The sequence below is a fragment of the Ovis canadensis genome, chromosome 3 (genome assembly GCF_042477335.2).
Source record: "Ovis canadensis isolate MfBH-ARS-UI-01 breed Bighorn chromosome 3, ARS-UI_OviCan_v2, whole genome shotgun sequence".
In the NCBI taxonomy this organism is placed as follows: domain Eukaryota; kingdom Metazoa; phylum Chordata; class Mammalia; order Artiodactyla; family Bovidae; genus Ovis; species Ovis canadensis.
Genome location: NC_091247.1, coordinates 3011278 through 3026213, shown reverse-complemented (window position 1 = coordinate 3026213; position 14936 = coordinate 3011278). Strand labels below are relative to the sequence as shown.

Here is a 14936-nt window from a genome sequence, read left to right as displayed (position 1 = left end):
GGGTGTATCAATACATAAAGAAATTTATAACAAGGAACTGACACATATGATTATGGAGACTCTGAAGGCGGGAAGAAACAGATGCTCCAGCTCCAGTAGTCAGGCGGCAGGATGTCCCTCCTCCTCAGCCTTTCTGTTCTAGTCATACACTCTTCACCTGATTGGGTGAGACCCACCCGCATGGGGGCAGGGGAGGGGGCATCTGCTTTACTCAGCCCAGATTGCAATGCTAAGCTCATCCCTCACATGTGGCCAAATCTGAGCCCCCCCCCCCCCCCCCCCCCGCACAGCCAGCCATGCTGACACATAAAATCAGCCGTCACAGTGTGGTCCTACCCAACTTGGCTCACCAGGCGGCAGCTGACGGGCATTCGGGTTGCCCCACCTCTTGGCTGCTGTGGGCACATGTACAGAAGGACCAGTTATAAAGCCCGTTTGCACTTCTCTTGGGTGCCCACCTAGGAGTGTGGCTTAAGGGTGCTGGGAGTTCTTTGGGCAGAATTTAGACTGAGTGCCCCTTCCAAGATGGAAGTTCACCATTTGCCATATTCCATTTCCCAGTATCTCTTGTCCCAGAAATGAAGCTTCTGCACTCGGTGAGAAAATCTTGGGTTCACCCTTGTGCCCAGATGGGCCACGCCAGGGACAGGTGGCACTTTGCAACGCCAGTGGCTTCAAAACAGCTTAACAGTCCGCTGACCTTCTGAACTGTGGTGTTGGAGAAGACTCTTGAGTGTCCCTCAAGGTGGTCAGTTCAGTTCAGTTCATTTAAGCCACTCAGTCCTGTCCGACTCTTTGCGACCCCATGGACTGCAGCACACCAGGCCTCCCTGTCCATCACCAACTCCTGGAGTTTACTCAAACTCATGTCCATTGAGTCGGTGATGCCATCCAACCATCTCATCCTCTGTTGTCCCCTTCTCCTCCCGCCTTCAATCTTTCTCTGCATCAGGGTCTTTTTCCATTGAGTCAGCTCTTCGCATCAGGTGGCCAAAGTATTGGAGTTTCAGCTTCAGCATCAGTCCTTCCAATGAATATTCAGGAATGATTTCCTTTAGGATGGACTTGTTGGCTCTCCTTGCTGTCCAAGGGACACTCAAGAGTCTTCCCCAACACCACAGTTCAAAAGGTCAGCGGACTGTTAATCTGTTTTGAAGCCACCGGTGTGGGGGCAGGGCCAGGTAGAGAAAAGGAGGAGCCAGGTAGAGGAGAAGTGAAACCGAGTAGAGAAGGGGTGAGGTACAGTGGAGAAGGGGCAGAGTCAGAAAGAGAAGGGGCAAAGAGCGGGGCCAGGCAGAGAAGAGGTGGGGCCAGGTGGAGAAGGGGCGGGGTCATGAGAAGGGGCGGGGGCAGGTAGAGCTGGCATAGGGAGGAAGGCATAGGGAGGAGGGAGGAAGATCAGAGCCATGTGCCTCATGGCCCAGTTGGGGATGCCTGAGACAGTGGTTCTGCCCAGCCTGCACTCCTTGGGGGTCACAGGACTCACCCCACTGACTATGTCACCACCCCCGCCCCCCAGGGTTCCCCTGCTCAGATGTCCCTGGGCTCTCTCTGCCCCAGGCCAGGGTCTGGACCCTTCCTTGTGCCCCTCCTGCCAGCAGCGGTGGTCCCCAGGCTAGTAAGTGGTGCCTCACCCTCCATGACCCAGACACTTGAGAGACAGCCGAGAGCCTGGTTTTGGGATTGCGTGTGCCCTGCTCCCTATGGAGTCTCTGCCTCGCTGCACAGGGCCTGCCAGGGTAGATGGACACTGGATACCTGACCCGACAAAGTGACCCTGGCACCCAGGAGCCAGGGCTGGCATTCCCTCTCGATTGCTCTCCCTCCCTCTCAGAAAGCAAGCCAGGACCACAGTCAAGTTTAGCAAAATCTGGACGACCATCGGAATCATTTTTATTGCAAATCTGTTAACAAAAAAGATGAAAAAAAAATACATCATTTTAATCACCTACAGTTTTGTAGGTAGATAACTTTTTTAAAAAGTTTTCTTTTTATGTAAACTACACTCTATCTTATAAAACACAAAAAGAAACCACATCTTAGGAAGAGTCTGATCGTGCCCACTAGGGGTGGCCCCACAGCACGCCCGGCGAGGCCGGGGCAGCAGACTCAGTGCGGTGGGCGTCGGGACCCCCCGGCTTTGCTCTCAGGAGCTACGGTTCGGCAGCTGCAGGTCGTGGGGCCTGGGTTCTGGCATCCCTTATCAGCACGACCCTGACAGAGTTGTCCAATCAGATTTCTTAAACAAAATCACCCTTTAAAAATGTATTTACAGATATGTATCTGCCACAGGCTTATACTTGATAATGTAAAAATCTGCTCTACCCTGGGTGCTGGGACTGGTGGCCCGCAAGCAGGCTCCTGGTGACCCGAGCACCGCAGGGCGCGCCAGGCCCTGGCACCAGGGTCTCTGAGCACTGAGGCTGGACACGCCCACATTTTTCCAAGTCTCCTATAAAAACCAGGCCCGTCAGCACTGGGCCGCAGGGGCGCCAGTTTATCTTCCACTGAACCTGGGAGATGCAGTTCAAGTTGAGGTGCCTCCAACAAGGCGGCCCGGCAGTGTCTTTCCCCAGGAAGGGGGAGGCCTCCCCAACGTGGGGTCCAGGGTAGGTACCACATGGCCACGCCTCCGACTTCTCACATGATGCTTAAACATCAGCGGGGGCGAGGGGCAGGGGAGCCTCCAGAAAGAACAAGAATTCACAATACCAAAGAACAGCTACGTAATACTGAACCTGAAACAAAGATTCATGACTGGTACCATGAAATGTACCCTGGGCATACCCCAAGAACACGTTTTGAGAGACCTATCTTTAAAAAGCTTAGAAGTACAACCGAAATGCACGAACCACATCATTTTACATTTTACTTTCCTACTTCAGGTACAAAGTAACCCACGTGCCAAGAGAGTAAAGGGCTTGCTTTTCTTTCTCTAGACGCATCTTTTCATAAGATGCAGGCGGTCCTGGAAGGAGGGTGGTCCAGGTTTGGAGGTGGGGGTGAGGGGATGTCTGGGGAAATCAAAGCAGGCCCCGGGCACCCCTGGAGCTTTCTAAACAATGCTGGCTCAAACCACCCTTGTCTGACATCATTTCTTTTGGGATTCAAAAAAGAGGAAATCAATAAATAAATGGCATTTGCACATCATGAATCTTTGTTTATATTTTACAAATACCTAGGAGTCTTTATCCTAAGTAGGAAAATCATGACTGAGAACTAGTTTATTTTCTCGGAGCAGATAAAAGTTTCTACCTGATGCCATACAAAACAGTACATATAAATAAAAAGGCAGTGTTTCCATGTAAAATAAAAGTACATAAATAAATACTAAAAAAAAAAATTAAAAATCCTTGTCCTCTTATTTTGTATAAAAACACATTTGTTGAAAAAAAGCTCCTTTGGTCGGCCCCGGCATTCATGGAGCGCACGCACACGCCCCAGCAGGGCTTGGGAAAGGAAGCGCAGGGTCCTGGGGGCAGCCGGCTGTTTACTTGAATGCCTCCGGGACGTGGGCGATCTGGGACGGCACGCTGGTGGGCGGGCTGGAGATGCCCTCAGACCAATCGGAGATGTTGGAATGTGGCGAGGAGCTGGACCACTGGTCGGGGGACTCGGGGGACGGGGTGAGGAAGGGGTGCTCGGGCACCTGTAGCTGGTGGCTGGGGGTGTTGTCCACCGGGGAGGACGAGTAGCTGTGCTGGGAGGGGGGCGTCAGGAACTGGGCGGTGGTCATGGGCGGGGCCAGCGTGGGCGGGGCCAGCGTGGACGGCAGCGACGTGGGCAGGACCTGGCCGTCCTGCGGCAGGACGGTGTGCGCCGCCAGGTTGCCGGGCCCCAGCGGCTGCATGTCCGCCTGGCTCAGCTCCCCTCCCAAGAAGCTCCGGCCCAGGTGGCCGCTGGCGGCTGAGCTCACGCCGAGGTGCGGCTGCGGCGGCTGCAGGTTTGGCTGCGGCGGCATGCTCGGCGGCTGCATCTGTAAGTTCTGCTGTGGCTGCAGCTGCTGCGTCTGCACCAGGTGAGGCTGGGAGGCCAGCCGCGTGTTGGGCAGGGCCTGGTAGCTCATCACCTGGGACAGGGCGGGGGCGTGCAGCGGGCCCACCGTGCCATGCTGGAGGCCGGCAGCCTGTGTGCTCAGGGTGCCTGGCGTCATGCCCCCTCGCAGCGGGTTGTACTGGTTGGGCACCAGGCCATTCTGCAGCCGGGACAGCCACTCGCACTGGCCATTCAAGCCCGCGGCTCCACCCACGGTGAAATTCACAGCCCCACCACCCCCACTGCCGCCCGCGCCCAGGATCGTGCTGGTGCTGGAGGCCACGGGCAAGTGGGAGAGGCGTGGTGGCCCTGCCTCGAAGGCCAGCCGGCTGCCCCCGCTCAGCGCCGCCATCTCAGGCTTGGCTGCCACGCTCAGGTGGCTGACGCCCAGGTGGGCCTCGGGCATCCCAGGCAGGTGGTTGAGGGGCACGGAGGGAGACGGCTGGAAAGGGGAGGGCAGGAGGGGCGGGGAGGCCACGTCTGACAGGTAGCCGTGGGGGGACTCGAGGGAGTCCACAGGCGACAGCACACTCCCGCTGTCCAGCAGGCAGCCCTTGCCATCTTGGGACTTCTTCCTCCGAGCCTTGAGGTCCTTGGGCTCCTTGCCGCCGCAGGCCAGGCCCTTGGTGCTGGGCTTGCGGGCCTTCTTGCCCTGCATGGGGGGCTTGAGGTTGCCCAGGTAGCCGTTGGGCGAGCAGAGCGGGGGCGACAGGGTGGGCGCGCCACCCAGGGTGGCGCCATGCAGCGGGGGGCTGCGCACCAGGCTGTACTCGTCCAGCAGCCGCACGATGTCGTGGTGCATGCGCTCCTGCGCGATGTCGCGAGGCAGGCGGTCCATGTGGTCTGTGATGTCCCGGTTGGCGAAATGTTCCAGCAGCACCTTGGCGGTCTCGTAGCTGCCCTCCCGGGCGGCCAGGAACAAGGGCGTCTCCTCCTGGGGGGAGCAGATGGGGGCAGGTGCAGGGGTCACCAGTCACCAGATGGACCAGCGGTCAGCCCCGCCTCCACCCTGCTGCGGAGGGGAGGCACCTCATCTCAACTCTCCCCCTAGGGTCCTACCATCACTATTACGTCTTACAAACAAAAACACCTTAAACGCATCTTCTAAGACCCACCCAGAGGACCTGTGGGATCCTATATTCTAAACCAGTGGGGCTCTACCTTCACGGGGTCAGAAAGTGAAGTCGCTCAGTGGTGTCCAACTCTTTGCGACCCCGTGGACTGTAGCCCTCCAGGCTCCTCCATCCATGGGATTCTCCAGGCAAGAATACTGGAGTGGGTTGCCATTTCCTTCTCCAGGGGATCGAACCCAGGTCTCCCGCATTGCAGGCAGACAGACGCATTAACCCCAGAGCCATCAGGGAAGCCCTTCGGGAAATCTAACAGAATGTGTCCCCCCTTCCCCTCCTCCAAAACCACACAGATGGAGACCCTGCCACAATTTCAGGGGCTGTGGGGTCACTAAAGTGTGTCTGTGGGCATCCGTTGGTCTCTGAGGAACCCTGACATCTTAGCTCTGTCCCCAGGGCGTGGTTTTCTCATCTGTACAGTGGACATGCCACGTATGTCCCCCCGAGGCTGCTGTGTGGGGTGAGGCTGGATGGTGTCTGCCTGGCACACACGTGGCCTTGGCCGCAGCTACCACCCCGCCACGGCGGTCCCTGCCGCCAGTCACCCTGTCTCCCCAGAAGGAGGCGGGATGATGCCTCTGCCCCATGGCAGACAGAAGTGACCGGGCCCAAGAGCATCCCCTGCGCCCCTCCCCCAGAATAGGAGATCCCTTCAGGGGTCAGTGAAGGAAGGGGTGGGTCCGGGGACACAGGAGCCCAAAGGCAAGCGCAGGAGACTCAGGGCCAGGCTGGGGCCGGGCAGGAAAGAAAGAGCATACTCAGACTCTGGGGACAGACTGCGGCGAGGCTGAGAGAGACCAGAGGCGGTCCACGTGTAGAAGGTGGACACTCACCGTTCCATCTGGGGGCCTGGCAACGCAGAGCCCCCCACCCTGCCCACCAGCCTCTTGGCTCAGCATGCACCATCTGGGTCAACCCGTCCCAGCCAGTGACAGCCAAGGACAGAGGTGAGGTCGCAGGTCACAGTGACATGGGGGGGGGGTGGACAGCTGCAGCTGCCCGTGCCCTGGGCCCGGGAGGGGACTGGTAATGTGGCCAGAGGGAGGCAGGGAGCGCCAACCACACCAGCACCCACGTCTCTTTTCCCGCAGCTTCTCCTGGGACTTAACGGGTTAGGGAGCCGAGGCCCAGAAGCTCAAGTCATGGCTCGGGGGTCCCCCGGTCGGGAAGGAGTGGCTGAGGGGAAGTGTCTCGCCAGCCAGCCCACCTTGTTGTTCTGCATGTCCTTGTTGGCCCCGTTCTTCAGCAGCACGACAGCAGCCTCCACATTGTTCACCGCGGCTGCCCAGTGCAGAGCGGACTTGCCTGCGAGGGGAGCAGAGGGCGGGACAGGGGTCGGCAAGCAGGTCAGAAGTCGGCAGGCAGGTCAGGGGTCGGCAGGCGGGTCAGGGGTGAGCAGGCGGGTCAGGGGTGGGCAGGCGGCCGTGGTGTGCCCCCTCTCCGGCCCATCCGGGCTCACCCAGGTCGTCCACGGCGTTGACGTCGGCGTGGGAGTTGATGAGGTCCTCCAGCATGCCCTCCACGGCCAGGCGCGCGGCCAGGATCAGCGGGGTCGTGCCGTCGTGCATGCGGGCGTCCAGGTCGGTGGCTCGGTTCCGGATCAGGATCTGGACCACAGGGAAAGTCTCGGGCTCAGCAAGTGTGAGCGTGAGGCCCCCGCCTGCTCCTGGACACGTGCTTGGGACCCAACCCCTGACTCAGATGCAGCCCTCCTGGGGTCAGGCGGCCCCAGGGAGCCCAGACACGTGTGGTGTGGGAGCCCGGGGAGTGGGCAGAACTCCACCAGGCTCTGCTGGAGGGGTGGGGCCGGAGCACGAGAGAAGGACGGCCACTGTTTCGGGGGTGGGAGGGGGGACGAAAGGAGCTGGGGAAGAGCCGTGTGTGGACCGGCCTCTCCCCGAAAAGCGCCCAAGGGAATGTCTCTACGTGCCACAGAGACTGCCCGGGCAAACTCGGCCAGGGCCTGCCTCCAGGGGCTCGTTTAAATTGTCCCCAATCTCTCATTTCCATAAAAGACAACATGTCGGAAATCATTAGACTTTTGTGACACCCCCCATTTGTGCCCCATTTACCTGCCTGTCTCTGCAGAGCAGCATGGCCCAGGGCCTGGGGGTTTGTGGCCAGGAGACTGGCAGGCAGCTTTCAAAAGCTGCTTCTGCCAGGGATGCTCCCCAGAGACCCAAGCACCCACGTCCCTAATCCATCCTCATCCTGGAAGGCCAGCAAAGCCAGAGCCGCCCCCCCCTCAAAAGCTCAAAGGCAGCAAACAGCAACCTCTAGCCCTTCTCCCCACCGTCAGAGGCGATCGATGCCTCCAGCCAAAGAGGGGAGGGCACGGGGGCCGGGAGGGGCAGGCACAGGGGATGGGCCTATCTTGGGTGAGGGTAAGGAGGCCCTGCCCCTGTAGGTCCCTGCGGCCTCTCTTGCTTTAGCGCCACCAGCCTGGCTGCCTGAGGGGACAATACAGGGGATTTGACACCCTCCCTGGCCTCACACCCCCTCCAGGGTGCAAAGGTTTGGGGTGCGGGGGGGAACCCCGCCCCTGCTCTGGCCAGGGTTGGTATCAGGGCTCTGTGGCCAGACCAGGAAGGAGGGAAGGCAGGCGAGGGCGTGCAGAAGGGCACGTGAGTGGCTGCCCACCTGGAAGACGCCCTGTGCGTCGGCAGACACAGCCGCGTGCAGTGGGGTGCGGCCCATGTTGTCCTGTATGTTGGCGTCCGCGCTGGCCTCCAGCAGGCGCTTGGCCGCGTCAGAGCGTGAGTAGCGGGCGGCCAGGTGCAGGGCGGTCTCGCCAGTGCGGTCCGTCTGGTTGTGCAGGCTGGCGCCCTGGTAGATGAAGTCCGAGATGACCGCGGGTGCGTCCTCCTCCTCTTCGCTGTTGCCTGTCTCTAGGCCCCCTCCGCTGCAGGAGGCGATCATGAGGGGCGTGAAGCCATCTGCAGGGGGGCAGGACGGGGACAGGGCCAGGTCAGGAAGGCTGGCCCCTGGCAGCTGCTCCCGGGGATAACAGACCTCAGCGGGGGCGCTGCCCACGGAGGCCCAGTGCACACAGCCACACTGCCCAACACCAATGCAATCCGTCCAAGCTCCCCGAGGGCAGAAACAAGTCCAGCTGCAGGCAGCTGGTGGGCTCTGCTTCCTGACCTGCCCGAGACCTTCACCCACAGCCCCGTCCAGGAGACAGAGGAGGTAAGCTAACAGGCACTCTGGATGTCTCAAAAGACGCATTTTGAAAGAAGAAACCAACTCAGAGCGCAGAGTGCGGTTTAAGACCTGCACTCCGAGAGGGGAGGCCATGAGGAGGCTGACCAACTCCTGGGGGTTCTCACCCCCTTCAAGGCCCAGGGAGTTTTCAGGTACTGACCCTGAGGCTTGGGGCATGAGGGCGGGTGGGTCACCAGGTCAGGGAAGCGCGGGCTGCCCAGTGCCACCAGGTTCCTGGGGGTGGAGCCCTGGGGGGGGGGGGGGCAGTGTCTGGCCAGCCGCACCTACCCGGCCCGCGGACGTTCACGTCCATGCAGTCGGCATCCGCCTCGCCCTGGGGAGGCGTGGGGGCCATGGCAGACACGCGCAGGTCGGCGGCGTCCAGGTGCTGCTGGGTCCACTGCCGGTGGTCTGTCTGGTCGTCCAGGTCAGGGAGGACCACGGGCTCCTCGAACTATAGAAGGGCGTGGAGCAGAGGGTCACACCCTGCGGGGCTGAGCGGGGCGGGGCGGGGACCCTGGAGCCCCGACTCACCCGGAACTTCTTGGCCTCCAGGCCCTCGTCGCCCCACTCATTCTGGTTGTCGTCCATGAGGGCGCCGTCCGAAGAGTTCTTCAGGGGTCTGGGGGTGACGGGGGGCCGGGGGGAGGTGGGACTAAGCGCGGGGAGCGGGGGTCCACGGAGATTCCCCTCCCCTTCCAGGCCCCGCGCATGCCCAGGGCCCCAGGAGGGGCCGCGGAGGTGGGGAGGGGGCAGCCCCGCCTCCCGCAAGCCCGGCCCCCACCCAGACGCCCCGCCGCGTCCACTGACTTGAGGCCCACGGAGTCCTCGCCGAGGGGCTCGCGCCGCTTCTTCTTGCTGGCTTCCGACACCTTGAAGCCCTCGGGGAACCAGAGCTGGCCATGCTGCCGCCGGCGCTTCCGCGACAGCAGCACCCCGCAGCCCACGAAGAACAGCAGCACGAAGGCCACCACGGCCACGTACATGAAGTGCAGCGGCGGGGGCGGGGGCGGCTCCACTGTCTCACCTGCGGGCACAGCGGCCGCGGGCGGGCGCCCGGACATCAGGCCGCGCAGCCAGGCAGGCCCGCGGCCGGGGGCAGCGCACTGGCTCCGCGGCCCGGCGCGTCCTCGCCCGCTCGCCTCCATCCCGCCCCCCAAAATAAGGTCATTTTCTACGCGATTAATCAGAATTGCAAACTATCGCTAAATTCTCTCCTGCACCAGCCGGCTATCTAGAGACAGCTTTTACTTTTTTCTCCTTTAAGGGAGAAGGATTAGGCAACTTCAAATCGCTGCACTCGCATCGAGCTGTTAAGACAAAGGATTTAGGGGGATTTTCCAGATACAAACTTCAACACTTCACATGACATCGATCAATTCTTGCTTTCTCTCTCTTAAAAAAAAAAAAAAAAACCCGTAATGATTTTGAAATAATACCCAACAAAGAAAAATCGGGAGGAAGGGGTGGGGCGAGAAAAGTCTCCCCCCCAATTTGCCGGCGGATGTGTGGACTCCCCTGGGCCAGCCTCGCTGACAGCTGTTGCTACGGGAGTGAGAGCATGCCCGGTGGGAAACCCCAGAAAAGCCCCCCCCCAACTCTGGATGGCATGACACACACCCCCATGGGTGGCAACTGGCGCAAAGAACAAGAGCATCCTGGGGTGGCGGGGGGAGCTGGGAGACCGCCTCCCACGCACAACCCCTCCCAGGACCGTCCAGAGCTCCCATGGGAGTGCGGCTGGGGGAGTGGGCCGGCCACTCACTCTGCACGGCCTCAATCTTGTAGGGGATGTTGAGGCTGCCCAGCGAGGCCAGCGCACCCAGGAAGGCGGCCACATCCGTGGCGCTCTGGAAGCACTGCGAGGACGACTGGACGCACTGCCGGTTGTCGATCTCCAGGTAGACGATGGACCTGGGGTGGCAGGGCAGAGCCTAGGTCAGGGGGCTCGGGCGCCGGCCCACTCCTGGCACCTGCCCGGCCGGCACGCCCCCCACGGATGGGCTCTGGCTCCTGTGGCGTCACCCTGATGGATGGGCGGGGAGAGAGGGTGCTCCCAGAACCCCAGGGGGGCAGCCCGGGGAGGCGGAGAGCTGGGTCTGGACAGGAACAAGCCTGGAGGTGCACACTGGCCCTGAGGGCCCGCCGTGTCCAGCACCAGCAGGGCACGCATGGTGCTCACACGGACACTCCTCAGAGTGCTCCCCTGCCAGCAGTGGGCTCCTGCAGAGCCACGGGCAGCCTTGGCCCCCATCTTGGAAGGATGGAGGTGTCCGGAGCCGGGTCCCTCGCCTCCGTGAGAGCTGAGCCTGGGTGGGAATGCCATCTCTGCCGCTCGCCCGTCACGGGAGCTGAAATCCCAGGTCTCTTTCCCCATCTTGGGAGGACAGCGCTGCCCTCTCTGGGAGGGGGGCATCCCTGAGGGTCGGGGCGTGGAGGCCACCAGGGGGGGCTTGCTCACCCGCGGATGTCCATGGGGTCCAGCTCCCTGCGCTGGCGTCTGCTGGCGCTGCCTGGGAGCAGCGGGACCCCGCCACCCACGGAGCGCCTGACGGGGTGCTTGTGCAGCTCCTCCTCGCGGCCGTAGTAAGGGAAGATCATCTGCTGGCCGCTGGCATCGCGCTTGAAGACCACATTGGTGTGCAGCAGGCGGCTGAGCTCGCGCAGGAAGTGCAGGGAGCGGTTGCGTAGCTGCTCGGGTGGCATGAGGACCACGAGCACCAGCGTGCCGGCCGCCAGCCGCTCAGGCACGTGCTCCGCGCAGTCCAGCCCGTCCCACTCGCACTCCGCGCTGTTGCAGCCCTGGTCACAGTGCCCGTCCCTGAAGTGGTCCTTGCAGTACTGGTCGTACAGGGGGCTGGGGGCGCACGGCAACAGCTCAGGGCTCCCTCCACGCCCAGGGCCCCCAGGGCCACGCCTGCCCCTGTCCACCCGGAGGCCCTCGGCCAGCACCCGGCTGTGCGCTGCCCTGCCTGCGAAGCCCAGTGTCCTCCTCCCACCTGCTCTGCCCCTGCTGGTGAGCGGACGGCCCCCTCGCCTGCCCCCCACCAGCCCCGTGGGACATCGTGGACACTGAGCGGTGTTCGCGCGGGCCTTACTTGCACTGGCCTTCTGCGCGCTGGCAGTCGAAGCCGTCGAAGAGGCAGCCGGCCGAGTTGCACTGGCTGTCGCAGTGGCCGTTGCTGAAGTACTTCCAGCACTGCAGGGCCTGCGTGCAGTTCTGCCAGGGGTCGTCGAAGTTGAGGGAGCAGTCGCCGCCATCCCAGCCGCACGCGTGGTTGTTGCACTGCAGGCTGCAGACCTTGTTGCCGGCCTCCTCGCGGCAGCCGGGGAGTTCGCAGGTCTCCTCGACCTGCGGCGGGGGGATGTCGAGGCCCACACCGCCCCCGAAGCTGTAGTCCAGGATGTGGCACAGGAGCCCGTTGAACTTGGCGGGGCAGCGGCAGCGGTAGAAGGGGCTCTCAGCGGCGGGCTCGCAGATGCCCTGGTTGTAGCAAGGGTTGCCGCCCACGCAGGGGCTGCTGGCCGGGAACTGGCACTCGGGGCCGGTGAAGGGGCCCAGGCACAGGCATGTGGGGCTTCGCGGGCCTGCAATGCACGTGCCACCGTTCAGGCACCGCAGGCTCCCGCAGCTGCGGGCGTCGTTCTCGCACGTGGCGCCCTCGAAGCCCTGCGGGAGGGGCCATGTGGTTGTGAGAGGTGAGCTGTGCTCCCCCCCGCAAGTGCTGGGGACACGCCTGGCCGCTCCATTGCGTCCCCCACCCACCCACAAGGGCTGGCGGTCTTTCCTTTTAAAAGAAAGTCAACACGAAACACTCGGGGGTGGGGGTTTCCCAGGAGTTGGGAAGGAAGGAGGGAGGGGTGGGCACAGTAGGAGCCTGGGGCACTTTTAGGGCAAACAACCTCCTGGGATCCTGCACAGGGGGCTCGTAGCACTGCGTGTGTGGCAGGCCCAAGGAACACATGACATGGAGTGGGCTGGACTTAACGTGTCAGTGTGTAGATCACTTGCTGCTGCTGCTGCTGCTGAGTCGCATCAGTCGTGTCCGACTCTGTGCGACCCCATAGACGGCAGCCCACCAGGCTCCCCCCGTCTCTGGGATTCTCCAGGCAAGAACACTGGAGTGTGTTACCATTTCCTTCTCCAATGCGTGAAAGTGAAAAGTGAAAGTGAAGTCACTCTGTCGTGTCCAACTCTTCGTGACCCCATGGACTGTAGCCTACCAGGCTCCTCCGTCGATGGGATTTCCCAGGCAAAAGTACTGGAGTGGGGTGCCACTGCCTTCTCCAGGGGATCTTCCTGACCCAGGGATCGAACCCTGGCCTCCCGCACTGCAGGCAGACTCTTTACTGTCTGAGCCACCAGGGAAGCCCACAGGAGAGCAAGATGCTAATAACGGGAAAGCTGAGTGTGCAGGGGGCGAGGCTACACAGGAAGCCTCCTGCACCAATTTTCTGCTAAACCGCTTTAAACATAAAGACACAAGAAACACTGTCTCGAGGGGAACGCGGAGGGTGGAGTCCAGACACACGAGCCACCTTTTGCCCTCCAGCTCACCCGCAGGCTGGAGGGGCGGCGGGATGAGACGGGGAGGTGCTGGCCACCCCCGGGCACTAGGTGTGCTGAGCGGGGGGTGTCCTCCTGCCCCCTTCAGACCAGAAGCCCTCTCCACCACCTGCTGCCCATGGCACCTACCGCTGGGCATTTGCAGATGAACCCACGGGCCGTGTTGGAGGCCACCGCACAGCTACCCCCGTTCTTACAGGGTCTGTCCTTGCAGCCGTTAATGACCGACTCGCAGCGGCGTCCTGGGGACAAGAGTGGCGTGAGGCACTGATCCCCCAACTCCCAGCACCGCCCACCCCCCGGCCAGGGCGGCACCCACCAGTGTGGCCGGCGCGGCACTCGCAGTGGAAGGCATTGACGCGCTGCACGCAGTTCTGGGTGCCACGGGCGTCGCAGGGGTTGGACAGGCACTCATTGACATCACCCTCACAGCGCTCACCCACGAAGCCGGGCGGGCAGGTGCAGCTGTAGCCGCCCACCTGGTCCACGCAGGTGCCGTTGTTAAAGCACTTGGGGCCCCGGGACACGGGGTCGATGGGGGGGTTGCAGTCGTCCACGTTGATCTCGCAGTGCACGCCTGCAGGCCAGGCGCCATAAGACCCCACGTGGCCGCTGTCAAGCCCCACGCCTCCCACAGGTGTGCCCCGGCCGGGGGTCAGACGCCCAGGAGCTGGACGCTGGCAACCAGCCCACCAGACTCCCTCCCCAGGGGTGGCCAAGCCTACCCTGTGTGCCGCGGGGGCAGGAGCACTTGTAGGTGTTGGTGAGGTCGATGCAGGTGCCTCCGTGCCGGCAGGGCTGGGACAGGCACTCATTCACCTCCTCGGAGCAGTTCACCCCGTGGTAGCCGGGCACACACTGCAGGGGGACGGCGAGGCGTGGTCCTGAGGTTCAGCGGGCAGCCAGGTTGTGGCCCCCTACCCCTGTGTGGGCTGACGGGGCCCCATGAGCTGCCCTCTTGCCTCGCAAAGCCCTCCTACCAGGACCCAGATGGAGACCCTGGTAAGGGCCCTGGTAAGCTGCGGTTCACTGCCCAAGGTGGTAGTGTAGAGCTGGGTGAATCTGGGGGAGGGAAACCCTGCCCTACTTCTCAGGGTCTTCCTCTTGCAGGTGCCCCCAGAGGACAGCTCCTCCAGGCAGTCTTTCCTGATTGCCCAGCCCTCCCCTGATGGGACTGAACGCAGCACGCGTCTATGGGTCTAGTCTTCCCTGCCGCACTCGCTCCCAGCCCAGGGCCTGGCCCTCAGTGGCACTCAGGCCAGACACACACATCCCCGCCCCAGGGACGGGTGCCCACCTCACAGGAGTAGCCACCGGGGTAGTCGGTGCAGGTGGCCCCATTCTGGCAGGGGCTGGGTGAGCACTCGTCCACCTGCTCCTCACAGTAGCTGCCCGTGTAGCCGGCCTGGCAGTGGCAGTGGTGTGTGTTACCCGCGTTCATGCAGAGGCCCCCGTTCCGGCACAAGTGGGTCACGTTGATGCCTGCAGGGGAGGCGGCGGGTGGAGCGTGAGGCCCCAGCTCCCCTCCCCAGGGGCTGCCTCGCGCCTTGGGCAGCACACCTCCTGACCTCAGAGGTCGGACGCCCGGTGGGCACGGAGAAGCCTGGGCTGGTTACCTTGCTGCCGCGCGGCTACCTCGCAGGAGACGCTAGGCACGTCACAGTAGAGGCCAGTCCAGCCACTGTGGCACTCACAGCGGTACAGCGCGTTGGTCTGCCAGCACCGGCCACCATTCTTGCAGGGAGACGAGTCGCACCAGCGCACGAGGGTCTGGGGACAAGGGGGCAGCCTCGCTCACGCCCCACCCACCAGCCCCCATGGGCCCAGCCCACCCAGCGGGGGACACACATGGGCACCAGAGACCCTCATGCCCAAGGTGGCCCGTGACCTCCCCTCAATCCACAGAAATGGACACCGAGGCCCACGGGGTCTCCCCTGCTCAGGAGCAACTGGGGTTGCGGGGGTCCCTCTCTTGCTCTGGGCCCTTGGTGGTGAATCCT

The 14936-nt window shown here is 62.5% G+C and overlaps 1 protein-coding gene across 1 annotated transcript in view; it reads right to left on the bottom strand.

The window, feature by feature from the left end:
* Positions 1 to 1859: 1859 nt before the first annotated feature.
* The window catches only part of NOTCH1 (notch receptor 1), a 45887-nt gene continuing 32810 nt past the window's right edge, over positions 1860 to 14936 (bottom strand). Inside the window, exons 20-34 of the mRNA XM_069579871.1 lie at positions 14553 to 14706; positions 14234 to 14418; positions 13662 to 13794; positions 13256 to 13513; positions 13066 to 13178; positions 11468 to 12039; positions 10831 to 11226; positions 10135 to 10283; positions 9180 to 9396; positions 8904 to 8991; positions 8658 to 8823; positions 7806 to 8101; positions 6625 to 6772; positions 6373 to 6470; positions 1860 to 4969 (exon numbers count right to left, since the gene is read on the bottom strand). Of these exons, the coding sequence (XP_069435972.1) occupies positions 3491 to 4969; positions 6373 to 6470; positions 6625 to 6772; positions 7806 to 8101; positions 8658 to 8823; positions 8904 to 8991; positions 9180 to 9396; positions 10135 to 10283; positions 10831 to 11226; positions 11468 to 12039; positions 13066 to 13178; positions 13256 to 13513; positions 13662 to 13794; positions 14234 to 14418; positions 14553 to 14706 (4452 nt within the window). The 3' untranslated portion in view covers positions 1860 to 3490. The remainder of the gene's footprint in view (positions 4970 to 6372; positions 6471 to 6624; positions 6773 to 7805; positions 8102 to 8657; positions 8824 to 8903; positions 8992 to 9179; positions 9397 to 10134; positions 10284 to 10830; positions 11227 to 11467; positions 12040 to 13065; positions 13179 to 13255; positions 13514 to 13661; positions 13795 to 14233; positions 14419 to 14552; positions 14707 to 14936) is intronic.